Source organism: Azolla caroliniana, unplaced genomic scaffold (genome assembly GCF_043228905.1).
Source record: "Azolla caroliniana isolate FFs.n. ecotype wild unplaced genomic scaffold, voAzoCaro1.0.p SCAF_14, whole genome shotgun sequence".
NCBI classification, from domain to species: domain Eukaryota; kingdom Viridiplantae; phylum Streptophyta; class Polypodiopsida; order Salviniales; family Salviniaceae; genus Azolla; species Azolla caroliniana.
The window spans coordinates 1,723,928-1,744,803 of record NW_028230449.1 but is presented as its reverse complement, the minus strand read 5'-3'; the positions used below and the strand labels follow the sequence as shown (position 1 = coordinate 1,744,803).

The window sequence follows — 20,876 nt, the reverse complement described above, 5'->3', positions numbered from 1 at the left end:
CCCGAAACCCTCCCCAAATCTACATCCACGATGCCACCACCGACTCTTCCTCCTCCTCGGAAAACATGGCAGCATCATCATCATCATCATCATCTTCATCATTCTCATTCTCATCTTCATCTTCATCTTCATCTTCATCTTCGCCGCAAATTGGTGGGACATCCATGATGATGATGATGAGGAGGAGAAGGAGGAGGAGCTACTGCGTGCTGATGATCGACAGGACCGCGTCTCAGCCCTTCGCCGGAGCCACAGTAGGCCCACTTCTCATATACATCCACTACTGGGTTGTGGTGGAAGAATCCTCAGGAGTCCCTAGGTCCTGGGCCCGGACCCCGGCCCCGGCCCGCGTGCTGCGTGTCCTTGCCCCCTATCAGCCCCCGGCCCCACACGACACCCTACTCCACCGATATGAGATCCTGCTGTTTGATGACACACCGCCATTGACGATGTCCGCCCCACCCGCATTCCTCTACGACCCCGAATCCCGCTACGCGCCCTCGCTCCAGAGCTTCCTCCTCGCCCCGCTGCCCCGCCTCCTCGCATCCACTTCCTTCGTGGAACAGCTCTTGTAGCTTAAGCTTAGCTTAGCTCAGCTCCGCTCCTCAATCATCATGCTTGTGGGTGTGGGATGATTGATGCCTGCTCTGCTCTTCCAAGCCTATATATATCTATAGCCTATACATACATACATACATATACATATATACATATATATAGCAATGCATTTTAATCCCATAAGGGATTGCTTCTCAGTCTTATTAAAGCCCCCTCTTTTTATATGCCATTAATCCAAAAGGCTTTGCTTGTCAGCCTTATCACAGCAAGCAATCAAAGGATTGGTTTTGCTTGTCATATTATGAATCTTCTCTTTCTCCCTTTTTTAGTGCGCTGCTTTTTTTGCTTTTTGCTTTTCGCTTTTTGCTTTTTGTAGTGGTGTGAGTCCACAAGGCTGCTGCTGGAGAAGGCGGGAGAATTTAAAGAACAAATAATACAAAAAAAAAAAACTAACAAGAGAGAGCTTTCTGTTTTTTTTCTTGCTTTTCTGGTTTTTCTTTTGCTTTCTTCCTCTATTTCCTAGCTTCTTTTCTTTTCTTTTAAATTCAAACTTTCAATTTGATAAAAAACTGTTTCTCAAGCAAAGAAGAGGTGAATGAATGGAAGCAAAGACGCATGATCAATGATCATTCTACTAGACATCAATCATTAGAGAACATAGATAAGAGCCCCCCCACATTTTACAAACATAGGCTTTTAGGCCAGATCTTAATCAAATAAATTTGCTCTTCTTTTCCAGTTATTGCCAAAGCTCATTACAATACATATTGTTGACATATGTACCTCCATGAGTACCCAAGTGATTTCATTCATGATCCATGAGCCTCCAGGAGCCTACATGCTATCTAAAGATCGAAAACACACACACCATTGTTACACACAAGGAATGAATTAAGGAATGAATGGTGGGAGTCACACCGACCACAATGGGATGGGATCATCATGAGAATCTTGTACATCCGATGGGCGATCCGGTCACCTGATGGGCGGTTACAATCTCTCCGTCCTCGCACACGATCACATCTTGCTTGAGCGTAGACCCCGAGACACGAAGGCTTTTTAGAGACGTGCCGTGATTGAATAGGTTGAGGACCGGAAGGCGGTTAGCTGCCGGCATCTTCTGTTGCGGCAGCAAATCCCAGAAGTCTTCCTCAAGCAATGGCACCTCGAAATCCTCCTTGTTATGCTTCAGCACATTCCCCGACGCATTGATATGTGCCCCCGGCTCCATGTGGTTGGTCGAGAAGCTCGCCTGGTTCGGGAAATTAGGGTATAATGCCACATATCCCCTCAAATACATCATGTCAATGAGAAACTTCTTCCATGATGCTTGCCATCCATTAGTCCTGGACCTAGGTATTTGCACGGGGTTCACCTTCGCGTCCTCGGTGAACCTCATCCCCATGTATTTGTAAAACTCCCTCCAATGCTTGGGGAAGAAGACCGACCCCCAGCTACAAGGCAACTGATGAAGATACGGCGTGTTACTTCGGAAGAAATCGGTGGCATTCCACTTGGGTCTCTCTTTCACTACCTCGACAAGCTTCGGCGTGTACAAGGCTATGGCGCTGAGCTCCGGGATCGAGATCGATGGGTCATAATGGTAGGCCAATAAGGCATATTTGATCCACATGTAGTATAGGGGCGACACCTCGATGTCGTCCTCTAGAAGGAGCCCGAAATCATCATCCGAGGCGGGGTACCAGCTCTCGCTCACGGCTCGGATTAGACCCCCTTGAATGACCCTTCGGCGCACAACCTTGGGTCCATGTGGCCACTCGAATTCGTTTATGGTTAGGAGGGTCTCGTCATCGACCTTGCTGTCCATATTGAATGAAAGCGCGATGGAATCTCCGAGGTAGTATGCATTCGAGATCGATTTCAGCAGCCTTTTGAGCGAATTCACCCTATTCTGGGTGATGATGTTCACCGAAACCCTCATCTTGCTCCATTCTGCATTTTTAAGGACAAAAAACACAAACAAAAAAGACCACATTCAGCTTCAAGACCAAAATCAATCTTATGCCCCATTTTCATGACCTAACAAAGATTCAGGTGAACTTCCAAAAATCAATGACATGGGTTGGGATTCGAGAGAGATCGTACGATAGAGTGCGGGCAGCCGGACATCGGCCATCCAAACTGAATGCGGGACCGAATCGCGTGGTATGAGCACCAATGACGTGTTTTGGCCATGCTTGGAGACGGCCAAAGACAAGGCATCACGGACATGTTTGTCTACATCCCCCACCGTGATCACCAATGCGGGGGAATGGATCCGAAGAAGACCCTTCATGGATGCATACACTTCTTGCATGAGAGATATATCAGAAGCCATAGATCTTGCGATTGACCCGATCTCGAGGTCGAAGATCTTGAACCTCCTATCATGACAAGAGCTAGGCGCCCATCCGAGCTTTGTGGCGGCTTGTTCACATGGGCAAAGAGTACCCCCCGAAATCACGACGAATGCCTTCTTTAGAGGGGTCGATCGGAACCGTTGGATGAGTGGTGCCAGAGTAGCAATGTCATCTAACGTGTGCGCGTAAATGAGAGCATCGATTTGTTGAGGATACATGGATGCCCATTGAGTGACATAGCCACGCGAGAAAGCTCTCCACCATTGAGCATCTCTCACTTGAACCACATCTTTGAATATGACCGTTGTCTCGGATATTTGGGCTAGCCGGTGCTCGCTGTCCCCCCATGTCGCCTTGTCTTTCGGGTCAATCGGCACCACGAAAGAGCCGGCATCCCGATACTTCTGGAGCTGATAGCTGACCGTGACATATATGCAAACAACATTCATATACATAAATTTGAAAATGGCGCTCCGACTTTAGACAATGTAATGAAGGGATCGATCGAACACAAAACCCGAAATAAAGCAATCCATGCCCCATAATTCTTCCTAAGGATATATATACATATAAGCTGAGAAAGATAGACTATATGTTTTTGAATTGTATCACATCACATTACCTGAGGTGAAGATCTTCTCCTGTCGAGAAAGTGAAGGGCGTTTCGATGAAGATAGTCTTCACTAGCTCCGCGGGGAGGAACCAGGAGCTAGATAGGAAATCGACTTGCGCGATCCGATCCACAACTATGTCATATGCGGGGTCGGGAATGTATATGCCCGCTTCCTTGGACCCGAATTTCCGATAGCTCGGGAAGCTATAATCCTTCTGCCTAAATGGCAACACTCTTCCAATGCTCCCCAACACAGCATTGCTATACTTAGCAGTACCACTAATGTGAGAGAGGATCTCCAATACCTTGTACCCCGGGATCATGTCATCATCGAGGATGTACACGAAGTCGGCCCCTTCGGCTTGGAGCGCGACTTGGAACCTTCCGTAGTACTTGAGATCATGTGTCGACCCCATGAAGCTTATGCGAGAATCATTGTAGCTCTCCACTATCCTTTGGAATCGATCCGAGTCTTCGTTAGAGCTACCGAAGGCCAAGACCCAGACGCTATGGAATGGGATGGATTGGTTCTTGAGCGCGTCGATTTGCGCACAAAGTGTCTTTCTCTTGAAGTGGTTAAGAATGACAATGATCTTAGGTAGTGTTTGTTTTTCTTGGCCGAGACCCCCCCATATAGAAGGGAGAGACATGAGCTCCTCTAGGGTTTCGGCGCCCCGGCTTCGCGCTTGGAACTCCATGATTTCATTGAAAAGCTCCCTTTTGATGGCCAGCATTTTGGTGTCATTGGACTTCTTCTGCTCAAATTGGATGGTCTCATATTCACAGACTGGCAGATCATCATGGTTAGAGATAAATGAGGAGAGATGGATGAGTTGCCGGCGGGTGTGTCCGTGTCCGTGTCCGTGTCCGTGTCCGTGGCCGTGGCCAAGTGGGAAAGACAGGATTCCTTTCCATTGCTGGGCAATGTGAGATGCCCATGAGTGATGGTATAAATCTGCTGAGATCAAGTCCACATTTGGGCTCATGAAGTAGAGCAAGAATGTGGCATATATCGCGAACACGAATTGGAGGCATGTTAGGCTCGCGACCACTCGCCCCTTATTCCTGCCACCACTCTTTCGGCCCGGCTTGCCGGCCACCAATAGCTCCGACACTTGCACCGAGTCCAGGATATATTGATCTGAACCACTCTTTTGGGTGGCCATTAGGCCCATATGCATAGATTATGGAATCTCTAAATACACACAAACAAACAAACAGTAGAGAGCTTGAAGGGATTCTTCAACAATATATCATAGATGGAGCTTGTAGCTTATATGCATATATATGTACACACACACATATGCTATATGTATATGATATATATATACATATATACATATATATATATATGCATGTATGTGTGTGTGTGTGTATATGTATGAGGAAATGCATATGCAGGTCTGTATATATATGTGTGTGTGTGTTTGAATGTCAATGAATGAACGTGTGTGTATAAATATGTCTACTTAGAATATGAATGAATGTGTGGGGGTGTGTGTTCATGTGCACGTATATATATTGTGGAGCCAAAAAGTGGGGTTTTAATCTTTCTTTTTTTGGGGTTTATTCACACCACGATTAATCACTTATCATGGGCTGTAAAGTGAAGAAAGAAGGAAGAAGAAGACGATTCAGAAGAAGACAGTAGAGTTGTAGAAGCTGTCTGTCTAGTATTCATCACTTTTTAGCACAAAAACAGAGAGAGAGAGAGAGAGAGAGAACAGTTACATGAAAGTAGTAGTGGTCCCCTGTTTTTCTCTCTGCTTTAAGAAACACACAAAGAGAGAATTTAAGGAACAAAAGAATTTTGCTCTCTGGTTTGCCAAAACCTATTTTGTTTTTCACTCTGCATGTTCAGTTACATACATACACACAATCAAATCCAAATCATGCATTCTCTCTCTCTCTCTCTCTCTCTCTCATCTCAGAGATTGTTTTTTTTTTCCCACACCTTCACTTCAGTTACATTATACTTTCTCTCTCTGTAAAACAGAGTAAAAACAGAGGAGTTACATTTCTCTCATATTTTTTGAACCCTTTATATTTTTTTGTTTCTCTCCTTCTTCCTTCACCCTTACTCTAAGAGACCCCTCACAATAATAATAATAATAAGAAGAAGAAGAAAAAAAAAAATGAAGATTACTAATAATACTTAATACTTAAAACCCCTTGTTTTCCACACCCCTTTGGAAAAATCACTCCCCAAGGACCCATACACGTTAACACTTCGTGGGTCCCGCCCCCGACCCCTAGAGGATACGTTCGTTTGCTTCCATATCGTGCTTTCCATGTTCGCTCACATAAGAAAACTCCTCACACAACTTGTTCATTTCTTCAATCTCCTTCTTCTCCATAGGCAAAACCATGCTTTTGATATAGTATAGTTACTCTCGCCGCTCGTGACTCCTAGCTTGTTTGGGAACTCTTGTAACAATGAGCACAAATGTTTTTGATATAGTATATTTCCTCTTAGTTGTTGCCGCTGACACCTAGCTTCTAAGTATGGGGACTCCTAAACAATATTCACGGCGATATTTATGCCACTAGAAGTGTTTGGAATTCCCACACAGTGAGCACATCGTGGATACTCACTCACTATATACGTCTCATTGTATCATTGTGTAAGCGATATTTGTGGAATCCGTAAGTGTTGGGAAATTTCATACATTGGGCACATCGCGATACAAACCACTCAAGTTTTGTTGCATTGGTCTTTTCATGATTGTGTCACATTACATGATGTACTTGAGCTATAGTTAAAATAATGCTATATTATATTTGTATGTTAATGCAATGATAATATAGCTAAGAAATTCTAAATTCTAAATTCGACTCTTATGGGACAAATTTACCGAATAACAAGTGAGCATAAATCTACATTTTGAAGAAATGATGGAGGTTAAGGAGAGTTTTGTTGAACCACGATTACGAGTAAACAAACCCATGGTACTTAAAAAACGCATGATGTCTCTATGGTCTTATCAAACATATTCATGCATTGTGTATGATGGAACTTCTAAATACTCCATCTCTTACATCTTTATGAGGCCAATACTAAGACAAAGCATTGTAGTTTTCTCATCATTTTGCTTCCACAAATATATACATTTGGCATGTCCCAATCATTGGGCAAAATAATGGTTGCAAGAGCACTTTTGTTCTTATGATCCGAATGCTCATGGCGACGGGATATTCATCTAGGCCACCCATTTACCTATCCTAACATTGTCTCATTTACCAAAGCATGCTTTGCGTGGCTTGGTATTGATATGTGCGTATGATTGCCCTCCCTTGGGGAAAATGAACCTTTGTATTTTTTCGGTTACCCCTTTCTCTGAATCAAAACGAAAGGAGTTTTTGTGAGGGTGATTATGTTTTAGAACCTATGCACTACATACCAACAACATGCTAATATATTTACCATGCTTACATTCTATTTTCTATAATTGTCGGGAATTGTATCGTGTTTACGTGAATATTCATTTCCCCATGTTTATGTTTCTTCTAGTTTAGAAACAAGCATTTCATCATGTCTACATTGATATTTATTTCACCATGTTTGTTTTGTCTCCTAATTTCAAATCAAGCTTTGCATCCACTCCGATGACATGGTCACTGCCTGTTTATGCTCTTGGTAGAAATGGAGGAACATGCTAATGGTGATGCAAGGAGGAAATGAACCGAGGTGGAACTACCGGTCCCCACGCTGGCTGTTTCCTACTCACCTCCCACCCTCCCTCCGTTGAAGGCAAGAGGATCGAGCTCATGTTGGCCGGTGATGAATGTCACTAGTTTATACTTACATTAAGTAGAAAGTATGAGAGAATATGTACATAGTCTCATATTCTTGAACTCGGCCGAGGGGTGATTCCCTGATTTATATATAAGCCACGTTGTATAGTCTTTCTGTAAAAATCTCTCCTAACTAATGGGAAAGTAGCTCCTTTTTATGGAAAAAAAATCAAGCTTTGCATCATGCGAACACTTTCAACAATGGAGACTAAGACTTATTTTTGTGAGGATAATTATCCTTTATAAACCTCGAAATATATCATTGCCACGAACATGAACATGATATTACTATACATTAACATATTTCACATTTCAATCATGCAACGATACTTTAGAATCAAGCGTTGCATCATGCCAACACTTTAAACAATGGAGACTACAAACTATTTTAGTGAGGATTATTGCTTTTTATAAACCTTAAAATATACAAAGGACGTGAACCGAATATTATTACTATACTTGAATACGTTAAACATGTTAATATTTGACATGTCATTCGTGCAACGATGTTTAAGTGAGGGCTACTCTTGTGATACAATATTCACATAGTATTTGTCTTTGCCCATGTAAACCTTGTCTTTCAACTAATTTAAAAATTGAGGATTGGTCGTGGGGTCTCTCCTTTTCAAATATTAAATCTAAATTCTAGGCAAGCTTGTTTTCTCTCTTAATGGCTACCCATTTAGAATCATGGTTTCATCAAGCTAGCCACTCATTTCCTAACATCAAGTTGAATAATCATCTCTTTCCTAATATCAACGAATGAACTATTTTCCTTTTCATACAATTGAGGATGGGGTGGTGAATAAATTCTATACCCCAGCCTTGTAAGGGACTTAACAACTAAGCCAACCCTCCTAGTCCTAATCTAAGATATTCACATTCTTATGCACAAAATATTATTCAGCCCTTCTACCCAATGTACATTCTTTACATTTGCAAAGACAACCCTCGCACAAGGGCCGTTTAAACAATATACATAGAACCCAAACCACTATAAACCCAACAAATGTCTTCCTATACTAAACATTGCCCTTTAGGTGTTGCATGACTATGCACATCACATACTTTAAGACTAACATATTCCTTACTTTATATGATTTATTATTATTTTTAAACAAGGCATCAATTTGGGAAATAGCCTTCCACTAACCCTTAACATGTGCATAGTCTCATTTTCACAGAAAACCATCTATCCAAGTGTCATGAGAGATTGTAGTAACATATCAGTTTTACATTGTCAAAGATGAATCATTGTTTGCATGATTTATTAAACAAACAAGTCATTAGTATGTATATTTTGTAGGTGAAGTTTGTTTGAATAACAACTTATGATATTCACTTTTATAAAGAGCTAGGATCAAGATAAAGAGAAATAGATAAAAACGAGATATGGAAACACTAGAAACATCAAGGAATATCATCAAATTTATAACCTTCATTTGCACCTTTAGAAAAGCGGGTGGAACAAGCAAAGAATAAATCAACAAAGGAAGGGATTAAAATCTTAGCCGGAAATGAATGTTTTAAGTCAATTTCGAGCTAGAAATTAGAATGCAAAACTAGGACGAGCAAAGGTTTATAGATTGCCCTTACATGATTTATTGAAAACTTCTCATAGATCCTTTGTGGGTGATATTCCCTCGTGTATATTATATGATTGTTAATTTCATGAGGGATGAAAACCACAAGAATATGTACACTTTAGCTCAGACCTTTGTGCATGATACTTAACATGTGTGGAATTATTTAGTCTGATACATGTTTACAATTGTGATTTATGGTCCTTATGTTATTTGAGGAATTGATATATTTTTTCTACGACTTTAAGTAATACATTTTTTTAATATTCTAAGGCATGGAACAATATTTTTGTATTCAAATGCCCTGAAATGGCTAGGTATAGGGCATACGACAACGGACAAAATAAGGGTACATGTATCGGCGGTACACAAGAATGGAATATTGACGACCTCAATTTCTTTTCCACTCTTGCTTCCAGCACAAGAGGACTGGTCCAAGTCCAAGATCAAAGATACCCTATGCAGTCAAGCAGCCTGTCTTGTCACAAAAATAAGAGATGAAGCCCTCATGAACGAACTAAAGAAGCACTTGAATAACACAGAATTCTGGTGCACCATGGATGTAGTGGAACCTCATCTCTGCCACATCCACCTGCGGACTATCATAGACACCCAACTAACTCCAGATTTCTTCTATTTCTATGAGAAGTAGGAAGGGACTATTGAAGCTCACCGGAGAGCCCACAAACTCCACTCTTGGATTTGGACCAACATTCCATCCCTGGAAATGACTCGATGTCTAAATGGTGAGTGCTCCCCACTCACAACCTGTTGTGCAAAGCACCAGGAACAATTGGCAATCTCCCACCCCATTCCATGAGTATGAAGATTGTAACATGGAACGTGCAAGGGCTCAGAAGTCGATTAGACTAGCAAAACAAATGGAAACTGAGAAGTGATCTTGAGGAATATTTATTAGGGAGTGTTGCTGACATCATCATGTTGCAGGAACACCACCTCGATAGCACACAGTCAAAGGACGTCAGAGACCTTCTACCAGGATCATGGCGAGCAATTTGGGAGCCAATAATAGGGGAGGATGGAAAACATGGTGGTATTTGCACTTTGATTCGGGAACATCTAGCCCAAGGCTTAATACACCAGGAATCACTTATACCTAGTAGGGCACATTTTTGCACGTTGGTCATCCAAGGGCAACGTTGGAATTTCATGAATGTTTATGCTCCAAATAGCAGAACAGAAAGGGAAACATTCTAGGAACGCATCCGCCTCCAGGTAGCAGGTGCGGAAAAGTGGTGCATTGGAGGGGATTTTAATATGATCGAATCCATTCACGATAGCTCCAACAATAACCCCATAGTTCTACAAGGAAGGGAACGTAAACAATGGGAGAAGTTATGTGTACACCTTAACCTGCGAGACATCTGGCATTCTGACAACTTCCAACGAAAAAGGGATTCTCTCTTATTCTCCCGATCAGACGGGCGGAATAGTGGACCCACCCTATCTCGCATTGACCGCATTTATGTGGGTGAGGCTCTAAAAGCGAAGGGAGGGTGGTGTCGCATAACTCCAGGCACGACTTTGTTTGACCATTACCCGATAGTTGGTCATTTTCAATTGCACCGAAAATAGGGCCCATTCTAGCCTCGCATCCCACACACTATTTACACAGTTATAGAGGTGAAGGAACAACTCTCCAACCAATGTTCATTACCCGTCAATGACTCATCAGCATCTGACAAACTTCTAGCTAAATTAACAAGAGCCTCAACTCTCCTACATGAGATTGTCAAGACCAGAAGCAAGGAGGCTCAAGAAAAGCGACAGAGGACAAAACGGAGAATAATAGCCTTACAACGACTCCAACAGAGATACCCGTCATGCAATTGGATCGCAGGACAAGTTGCCATGGCCAAACATGAACTCAACATGGCGGAAAAGGAAATATATGACATGGAGTTTCATGGAAGCATGACGCGATGGATTTGAGTAGGGGACAAAATCACAAAGGAATTCTTCCGCTCCAAAGGCCCAAGGCACGCTAGAACGATGATGCGCAGCCTCAACCAAGAGGATGGAACGACCACTGAGGATGGTGACGAAATGAGGAATATTGCCACAAGTTACTATAAACGCCTACTTATCGAAGATACTATGGCCACAAGGGAAGACATAAGAGAAGATATTATCCTCCAAAGCATACCCGAGAAAGTAACAACGGAAATGAATAGATGGCTCGTGCGTCCCCTATCAATCACCGAGATATGGGAGGCCCTCTCTGATTTGGATGCAGATAGTTGCCTCGGAATCGACGGCCTCACCCCTCACTTTTTCACATGCCTTTGGGACACTATTAAAGAAGACCTCCTCCAGGCATATGAGGAGATCATTACCTTTGGAAATATGCCGGAGGAATTTGGATAGGGGATGATACATCTCATTCCTAAAAGTGGTGGGAGTGCCAACGACATTAGCAAGTGGCGGCCCATAACTCTTCTCAATACTGTCTATAAGTTGCTCGCAAAAATTGTGGCACACTGTTTAACACCACTTCTCCCTCAACTCATTCATCCGTCCTAGACAGGTTTCGTTAGAAATCGGAGCATCCTAGACAACCTCTTCTCATTCTGAGAAGCAGTAGCCCTTGCCAAGCGTACCAACAACAAGATAGCGGTGGTGCTACTAGATTTTGAGAAAGCATATGACAGGGTATGCTGGAACTTTCTAGAAAGTGTGATGGGGAAACTCGGCTTTCAAGAGACATGGATCAAAGGCATTGCAAGACTTTATAGGTGTAAAGAATCAAGAGATGGATTCTTGTGAAGTGGAATAGGTGTGAACTGTGTGTGTATGTGTGTATGAGATAGAGAGAGAGACACACACACAGAGTATACGCAAGGTTAAGTATTTTAGCAAAGGAGAAAGACTCAACATTATACAAGGTGGGAGGAGGGTGATTTATGTAGTCACCCTCTCTCTTCATTAACTACAAGGCTCATGGAGCATGGGGAATGTGAAAGCTCATAAGTTATGTGTCATAGAATATGATTCTATGACTCATACTAAATGCTAGAATACAAAGTGGTGACATAATGGTGACTCTTGACCGTTGAGGTGTCTCTTCACTCTCAAGGTGAGTTCACACACTAGACCAAGTTGAGCTTGATTCTCAACACGCCCCCTCAAGCTCAAGTCGGGTCGGTTTCAGACGGTATCCGCTTCAATTCACGTTCGGGAGTCCACGTTGACTCGGGTCGACTCGCTTTATGCGGAGTTGCGGAATCCGTGCTCCAACTTGCGTTGTGCGTAGTTACGAAGTTTGTGCTTCGGCTTGCGTCTTTCTTCGCGGCTTTGCGTGGTAGATCGGCTCTTTGCTGCTACGTTGCGTGGTTGCGGAATCTACGCGTTATTGCGCAGTATCTTCAGTACTCCCCCTCAAGCTTGGCAGGTCAGGGATCGTCAATCCGAGATCGGTCATGAATTGCCATAGCTTGTCGGCTCCTAAGGCTTTAGTGAAGATGTTGGCCGTTTGAAGATTGGTGCTTATGTGTTGTAGGTCGACATCACCAGCCAGAACGCGCTCTCGGATGAAGTGATAGTGCACTTCGATGTGCTTTGTCTGCGCGTGGAACACCGGGTTCCGAGCCAGATAGATATTGCTCATGTTGTCGCAGTAAAGGGAAGTCGGATCCTTGATGGGTACGCCCAGATCCTTCAAAATCCTCTTGAGCCATACGGCTTCACACGCAGCTACGGTTGCGCCCCTGTATTCCGCCTCCGTACTCGAAAGAGCGACGGTAGGCTGCTTCTTGCTACTCCAGGATATTGCTCCGCTGCCGAGGGAGAAAACAAATCCGGAGGTTGATCTTTTATCAGCTTTGTAGCCGGCCCAATCGGTGTCTGTGTACCCCTCGAGTCGTATCGACATCGCGGTCTTGTAGAGGATGCCACAATCCATTGTGCCGCTCACGTAGCGTAGAACTCACTTAGCGCAATCCAAGTGAGTATCACGCAGTGTTTGCATGAATTGGCTAAGGAGACCGACCGGATAACTGAGATCGGGTTGTGTGATCGTGAGGTAGATGAGACTCCCGATGAGTTGCTGATACTGAGTCGGCTCACACGCTTTGGTGCCGGAGTTCGCATCTAGTTTGAGATTACGATCGAGCGGGGTTCCCACGGACCATCCCAAACTTGTATAACAAGTTGAGGATGTAGTGCCGTTGAGAGATCATGATTCCGGCCGGAGTCCGAATTACCTCGATGCCGAGGAAGTAGTGGAGCTCCTTCATGTCCGTCATCTCGAACTTGTCGGAAAGGAGGGATTTGACCTTAGTGATTTCGACGAGATGCTCACCTCCAATGACTAGGTCATCCACATATAAGATGATGATGATCGGACTTGCGGAATCGCTTCGTATGTAGAGGGAGTTGTCCGATTTTGACATACGGAAGCCGATTTGATGAAGATATTGCGTTATCTTCGAATGCCAAGCACGCGGTGCTTGCTTGAGGCCGTAGAGTGGCTTCTTGAGTCGGCATACGACTTTTGGATAAGTGCTCGAGTTAAAGCCGGGTGGTTGGATCATGTACACCTCCTCTTCTAATTCGCCTTGTAGAAAGGCGTTCTTGACGTCCATTTGGTGGAGGTGCCACCCTTTCGCCGCGGCAATCGCAATTACGGTCCGTACCGTTGTCATCTTTGCCACCGGGGCAAAGGTCTCTTCGTAGTCCACACCATGCGTCTGAGCGTATCCTTTCACTACGAGTCGAGCTTTGTAGCGGTTTACGGAGCCATCGGCGTTATACTTCACCTTGTAGATCCATTTGCATCCGATCGCCTTTTTGTGTGGTGAGGTGGGAACGAGATCCCACATCTCGTTCTTCCGTAGTGCCTGCATCTCCTCGTTCATTGCTTCGATCCATCGCGGGTCCTTCGCGGCTTCCGAAAAGGTTTCCGGCTCCCGTACTGTCGCTACCTTCATCATAAAGGCGTAATGGTACGCCATGTAATCGTTGTAGCCGAATCAGCTTACGGGGTTCTTTTCACGAGTGGATCGGCAGAGCTTTTCATTTGCAGAGTTGAGGGCTTTCTTGGCTCTGATTGGTACCTCGAAACCACCGAATTCACTGTCGAGTGAGTGAGTCGATTCATCGTCGTCGAAGCGATCGTCTTCATATTTCGCCATTTTCGCCTTGCCTTTGTCCATCTTCGGGCTAGGCCGTGATGTGCTTTGATCGCTCAAAGGCTCTTGTGGTCCGCTCAGTCGGGTCGTGATCGGACTTTCTTCGAACATGCGCATAAGATGATCTTCATCCTCTATCTCTTGTTCGGTGGATTCCGGGTCGAGCGGAGTCGGAGGCGAAGTTGTCTCTGGTGCGTACCAGGATGCGGGCTCATCAAAGACGACGTCTCAACTTACCCGAGATTTTCGAGTTGAGGGATTGTAGCACTTGTACCCCTTTTGCTCTAGTGAGTATCCTATGAGGATACATTTCTCCGACTTCGGGTCGAGCTTTTGACGCTTCTCGTCGGGGATGTGCACGTATGCAATGGAGCCGAATATCCGAACATGTGATAGGTTCGGCTTCTTTCCAAAGAATCTTTCGTGCGGAGTGACCTCGTGCACGCCGGATTTTGTGCACCGGTTCATTAGGTAGACGGCCGTATTTGCCGCTTCGGCCCAATATGACTTGGGCATATGCTTCTCGTTCATCATGGCCCGTGCTACTTCGAGGATGTGCCGATTTTTGCGCTCGGCTACTCCGTTTTGTTGCGGAGTGTGTCGGCAAGTGAATTCTCGCCGAATTCCTTCCTTTCGGAGATACGCCGTGAAATCATTTGAGAAGTACTCCTTGCCGCCATCCGATCGAAGGCATCGTACATGTCGGCCCATGGCTTTCTCGACTTCATTCTTGAACTTTTGGAAGTGTCCGAACACTTCGATCTTTTGCCGCATCGGATAGATCCAAGTGTGCCTAGAAAAGTCGTCGATGAAGAGCACGTAATATCGGCATCCACCGAATGTCGCCGTTTGGGCCGAACCCCATACATCGGAATGAATTACGTCGAGTACGCCTTTGCTCACATTCCGCTCCTTCGGGAATGGGTGTCGGTGTTGCTTGCCGAATTGGCACGCTTCGCATACACCTTGAATCTCCTTCTCTTTGAATCCCCTTTCGACTTCATTGCTTTGAGTTTGTTGAGATTGATGTGGCCGATTCGCTTATGCCATAGCTCTATGTCGGAGTTAGCTTTCGTGCTTTTCGCGAACATGGCGGATTTCATCTCGTGCAAATCGAGAATGAACATCCGGCCCTCTCTTCTACCGTGTGCGATGATTCGGCCTTCTTTTTCGATGAAGTACCCTTCTTGGTTGAATCGTACTTGCATCCCTTGCTCAACCATTTGGCCAACCGAGACCAAATTCTTTGTGATGGTGGGTACATGCAAGACATTTTTAATGTATGTTTGCTTACCTCTTTCGCCAAACGGAACATTGCCGATGTGCCGAATCGGGTGCGTAGTGTCATCTCCGGTTTCGACATAACCGGGTCTCTCTGGCTCTCGAAGTTCAAGAAACCATTCTTTATGGGATGTCATATGATTTGAGGCTCTGGAGTCTACAAACCATATGTCCTCCGGATTGAGGGCACTAGTTGAGGTAGAGGCCGACATAGAGTTTGCTCTATGTTTCATCATGAACATTCCGCCACGGTCGGAGTTGCGTGCATACATTCCACCACGATCTTCGTAGTCGGAGTTGTTCCCGTACATTCCGCTATACTCTTCGTAGTCGGAATTTTGTGCGTAATTCGTGAGTTGTCGGCTTGTGGAAGCCGATTCTTGCAACTTCTTTCGGCACTCGTCTTCGTGGTGGCCGAGCTTTCCGCAATATCCGCATTCGGTTGCGTTTTGACGGCTCGGGCCGGAGTGGAAGCTCCCCCTTCTTGTGAAGGTTCCTCGTTGGCCTCCGTTTTGCGTTCGAAATTGGGAGTTGTTGTCGTAGGTCGAACCTCGTCCGCCTTGTCCTTGGCTGAATCGGCCTCTCACTCGTCCGCGTCCTCTTCCTCCATTAGAGTGCGTGTAGAGCATGTGGCCTTCCGACTCATTGCTCCTTGTACGCACGTGGTTTTCTTTGACCAATAGCATTGATTGGAGCTCAAAGAAGGAGGGAGATTTCTCCCGTGCTAGAATGGCGGTTCGCATCGTGCCAAACCGTGGTGCGAGGCCGCCGAGGCATATTTGCACCATCTCATCATCATCTATACTTACGCTTATTGAGCCGAGCGAGGCACAAAGCTCCTTGATCTTCAAGGTGTATGTCGTGATGGACATATCCCTTTGTTGAATGTTGTTCAACTCTTGGCGGAGTTGAAGCTTCCTCACAGTCGTGTTGGCGGCGAAAATCTTTCGTAGATTTTCCCACGCTTCCTTCGGCGTCTTGGCTTCTCGAATGTAACTGAGCATGTGGCCGTGAACACATGTCGCCAAACAATACATCACGCGGCTTGCGGCTTGCTCCCATGGCACGTATCCGGGAGCCGCTTCGGCGGGTCGGTCTTCATGTGCTCCTTTGAGGTAGCTCCAATAGCCTTGTCCGACAAGGTATTGGTGCATCTTGTACTCCCAAGATGCGAAGTTGTTTCGATCCAACTTCTCGGTAGGGAGAGCGCTCCCCATTTGAGTATTCATTATGTCGATTCTTCTTCTTCTTCTTCTCTCTTCGAATGCGAGCTATGTAGCGACGCTACGATAGCTATGAGCCGGTTCTTGGTCATCGGCGTAGAGCACAACACACGATCACGATGAGGCGAATGGGCTAGATCGAGCTACCAAATCGCTCTGATACCATGTAAAGAATCAAGAGATGGATTCTTGTGAAGCGGAATAGGTGTGAATTGTGTGTGTATATGTGTATGAGATAGAGAGAGAGAGAGACACAGAGTATACGCAAGGTTAAGTATTTTAGCAAAGGACAAAGACTCAACATTATACAAGGTGGGAGGAGGGTGATTTATGTAGTCACCCTCTCTCTTCATTAACTACAAGGCTCATGGAGCATGGGGAATGTGAAAGCTCATAAGTTATGTGTCATAGAATATGATTCTATGACTCATACTAAATGCTAGAATACAAAGTGGTGACATAATGGTGACTCTTGTCCGTTGAAGTGTCTCTTCACTCTCAAGGTGAGTTCACACACTAGACCAAGTTGAGCTTGATTCTCAACAATAGGAACGACAACAATTGCGTTTCACTGGCAGGTGAAAGGGGCCCCTTTTTCCGAATATCCCGATCTATACGATAGGGATGCCCACTAGCTCCATCCTTATTTCTATTATACACCGAAGCACTCTCTTGCTTTCTCAACTCGCGGCATCTCAACCTATGTGGTCTTCCCGTACCTCATTCTCACCAAAGCATCCTGGATATAGAATTTGTAGTTGACACAGTGGTCTACCTACAAGGGGGCTTGGCAAACCTCCAAAAGCTAGAAAGGGGTTTAAGCCGTATTTTGCAAGAGATCCAATGCCGTGATCAATTGGCACAAATCTTGTGCAATATGGCGTTCTCATGAAACACATCTTGCGTGGCACCCACATCCCGCTTTCAAATGGATCAATCAAGGAGTGAGCACCAAATATTTGGGTTTCCAAATTGGTTTCAACATATCGCCGGAGACTATGATTGCACCCATTATCCATTCCATTCGACAAAAGTTGATACATTGGAGTTCGAAAGAACTGTCGCTAGTGGGTCGCATCATAGTGGCAAACCAGGTACTACTTGCAATAGCATGGTACAGTCTATCATGTTGGAAAATCTCCAAGGAAAGTATACATCAGATTCAACGATTGGTAAGCAACTACATTTGGTCTGGTAAAGAAGATCATGTAACTCACGCCAAGGTGGTGTGGCCTATACTCACAACACTGAAGTCGAGAGGGGGATTGGTTCTTATTGATCCCCTTTCACAATCAAAAGCGTTACTTGCCAATTTTGTGGTGCGATAACTCCAACCAGGAAATGACTGTTGGAAAATGCTATTGCGGTTACGTTTCACTTACTTTAGGCCACGAAAAGGGGTCAACTGGGCCCCCGAAACGGGATGGGTTCTAACATGGATCTCAAACCTAATTTCTCCCGCCAATTGGAGGATGGATTCATTGCATCCATGTGGAAGGCATGGTGTGACATTAGACGAGGGTTCAAGTGCGATCAACCGAGATCCAAACTTGCCTGGCTCAGTCAACGTATCCTATGGAACCCATGTATCAAGGATGAATCTAATCAACTACTAGGATCACATAAGGGGTTATCATGGGTATACATTGCAGAAGGTCTAGAAAAAAGTATAGAATGTTGGAGACGGTTTATGTCACTGCCACCACAAGATCAAGCCAACATACTCCATGGAATCAGGGGTGGATGGACTATGAGATCGGAAATCATTAACGCTCTACTGATTAGGGAAGCTACTACTCAAAAGATGACAATGGAGAAATGGATAGGCTACGAGGTGGAGGGATCTTTGATCTCGAGAGGTGGGGGAACACCAGACAGGATCGAAGGCTCTGAATTGCGAGACACTGAGACACCAACACAGAATAACGCAATTCGAGTACTCACGTATATTGGTCATAAAGGGATTGTAGATCCTGATTCGATCAAAGTACAACCCGATTGGCACATATGTACTCATGAAAACACATGGCTACATAAGGTCAGTTGGGACCCTTTGCAATGGACATGGTGGGATCCTTACGCGGGGAAAGGAAGCAAACCCATCCATTTCTTCCAATTCACAACTAGATTGGGTCGCCACATTCTAGCTGCTCAAACCACCCGAGAGCCGACTGCTGCAAAGGTCTAGCACACATTTCAAGTTCCTCACACAATTATCACCAAGTTTTGGTAGAAAATCTAGAAACAACAACACACGAGGCAAATTACAACATTCCAATGGCTATTAATACATAAGTCACTACTAGTGGGAGCATGGCAACGTGGGAACCTTAGCTCTCCTAATTGTGTAGAGTGCCCAAATGCAGTAGAATCAATACGATAAGCTCTGTGGGATTGCCCAGTGTCCCATCGAATATGGCGGGGGGTTGGCCGCGTTGTCGTGAAGAAAACCGTCCACGAGCGGAATCGGTGCGCCGGAGCATAGGAACCGGCTCTTCATGCACGTACGCCTTACGTTGTACATAAGAGAGAATTAGGGACATAGAAGATCCTAGGTAGGTAGATTCGGTAGGTAGGAAGTTAATAGGAAACGGCTCCTTCCTTGCCTATAAAAGGAGGGAGACGAGGAGGAGGAGAGGGATCGCGAAGTAAGAGAGGATGAAGTGTTGTCGGATTGTGGGCCGAAGGCTTCTCTCTCTTCCAAACTCCATAGCTTCTTTCTGTGCAGGTTTTGGGAGGCTCGCGCTGCTCTGAGGAATGCCCGAGTGCTTCCGGCAACACCTCCAACCTACTCCTTTCTTTCTGTGCGTTTACGAACAGGCATCGGCATCTGTTCGCCGGCCTGTTCGGTTGTAACCGACTTCGTGTTCTTGTTGTTTGTCTTTGTTAATACATACATACATTCGTGTCTATCTGTGTCGCTGTCCCACTCGCGTCTTTGTGTCGAAGGGCCGTGTCCCTGCGAATCTACGCTCGCACGTAGTGGGTTCCCTTCTCCTTTCTCTCTTGCTCTTCGGTACAAGACCCCCGAGGTCCCGCCTCATTCCACGCATCCGCGAGGAATACCTCGACATCTTGGTGAACCCGACGTGAAGGAGGCGGCAGAAGAGCAGAAGATGAAGGGGTCGGATCTTGCGGAGGCCATGGCTTCGGCAGTGGATCGGATATTGAGCGCACGCGAGGGCACCGGTGCCCTCGATAGAGCCATTGAGGCGTTTGTCGGTACGATCGGCCGGTTCAGCGGAAAGGACGCCACGAAGTATTTGGCGTCCTACGGGGTAGAAATGCTGATGCGGGACATTCCGGAAGAGAGGCGTCTTGCCGGGTTCCCTCGAGTGGCGATGTTGAGCATCCATGCGGAGGTGCTCGAGGTGCGGGTGGAGAGCCGTACCTGGGAGGAGTTCGAAGGTCGACTCCTAGAAAAATACGGGCTGGACGATACGCTCCGGCTTTCGAAACGGGACTTCATGGAGTGGATGGAGTCCCCCGGCAAGGGAAGAAACGCGTTGGCACTCCTCCGGGAGTTCGAAGAACGCTTTGCGCGCCTTTCGGCGCTTGACCGAACCATTCTGGATACGAGCCGGGTCCTACTGTTCGTCAAGTCGGTGGACGAGCGGGATCGGGATCAAGTCGGCTCCTTGCTGGAAACCGAAGACGGGCTGACGACCGACTGGGCTGCGGTTAAGAGAGTCTGTGGCCGTTTCGACAAACGGCGAGAATGGGCTGACAACGGGGCGGCTGGTGCGGGCTCTGTCACAGCATGGAGGCTTGAACCGACACCACAAGGGCGAAGGGAAGAAACCCGGGAATGGCTCGAAACCGGTCCGGCTTCGACCGGCATGGTCAGTGGCTCGTCCGGAGGAGCAGCGTTGGAGGAGTTGACGCGGGCGATAAAGGATCTCCAGATCGCCCAGACTCGAAGGGAAGGCGGCGAACCAGCTCGTGACCGACGGCCGGTAGCAGGGAACAGGTGCATGTGGTGCGACGAGGTCGGCCATATTCGGAAGGACTGCGGCGATTTCGCAGAAGCGTTGAGGAACCGGGTGGTGTACCTGTGGGAAGGCCGGGTGCACGCCGGCGACACCAGAAGGGCCCTAAACTGAAACGACGGGCGAGGAGGAATGAAGAGACTGATGGAAGAGGCAGCGGCCCGACACGTGGAGGCCATCCACTACTCGACGTCGGCCGGCATTCGGGTCGGGGGCAGCGAGGCCCGAAAGGAGGGCAAAGACGAATTCTGGTCGGCAATGCTGGAAGGTCTTGCCGGTGCACGGCTAAGGAAAGATGAAATGGACCGCGCTGAGAGACGGGTC

The 20,876-nt window shown here is 46.0% G+C and overlaps 1 protein-coding gene across 1 annotated transcript; it reads right to left on the bottom strand.

Annotated features, from left to right (window-relative positions):
• Positions 1-1,266: 1,266 nt before the first annotated feature.
• LOC147855133 (uncharacterized) lies at positions 1,267-4,745 on the bottom strand. Its single transcript, XM_087330265.1, has 3 exons — positions 3,541-4,745; positions 2,665-3,335; positions 1,267-2,511 (listed from the first exon to the last, which is right to left on the bottom strand). Exons 1-3 carry the CDS (start codon positions 4,710-4,712, stop codon positions 1,499-1,501), a joined length of 2,856 nt encoding a protein of 951 aa, XP_087186391.1. The 5' UTR covers positions 4,713-4,745; the 3' UTR covers positions 1,267-1,498.
• Positions 4,746-20,876: the final 16,131 nt, after the last annotated feature.

Excerpts from the sequence above, each read along its gene's own strand:
- LOC147855133 (XM_087330265.1), bottom strand. The coding sequence starts at position 4,712 with ATGCATATGGGCCTAATGGCCACCCAAAAGAGTGGTTCAGATCAATAT. Across the intron at positions 3,336-3,540 it reads GGAGAAGATCTTCACCTCAG|CTATCAGCTCCAGAAGTATC; the intron begins GTAATGTGATGT and ends TGTCACGGTCAG. Across the intron at positions 2,512-2,664 it reads CCGGCTGCCCGCACTCTATC|AATGGAGCAAGATGAGGGTT; the intron begins GTACGATCTCTC and ends TTAAAAATGCAG.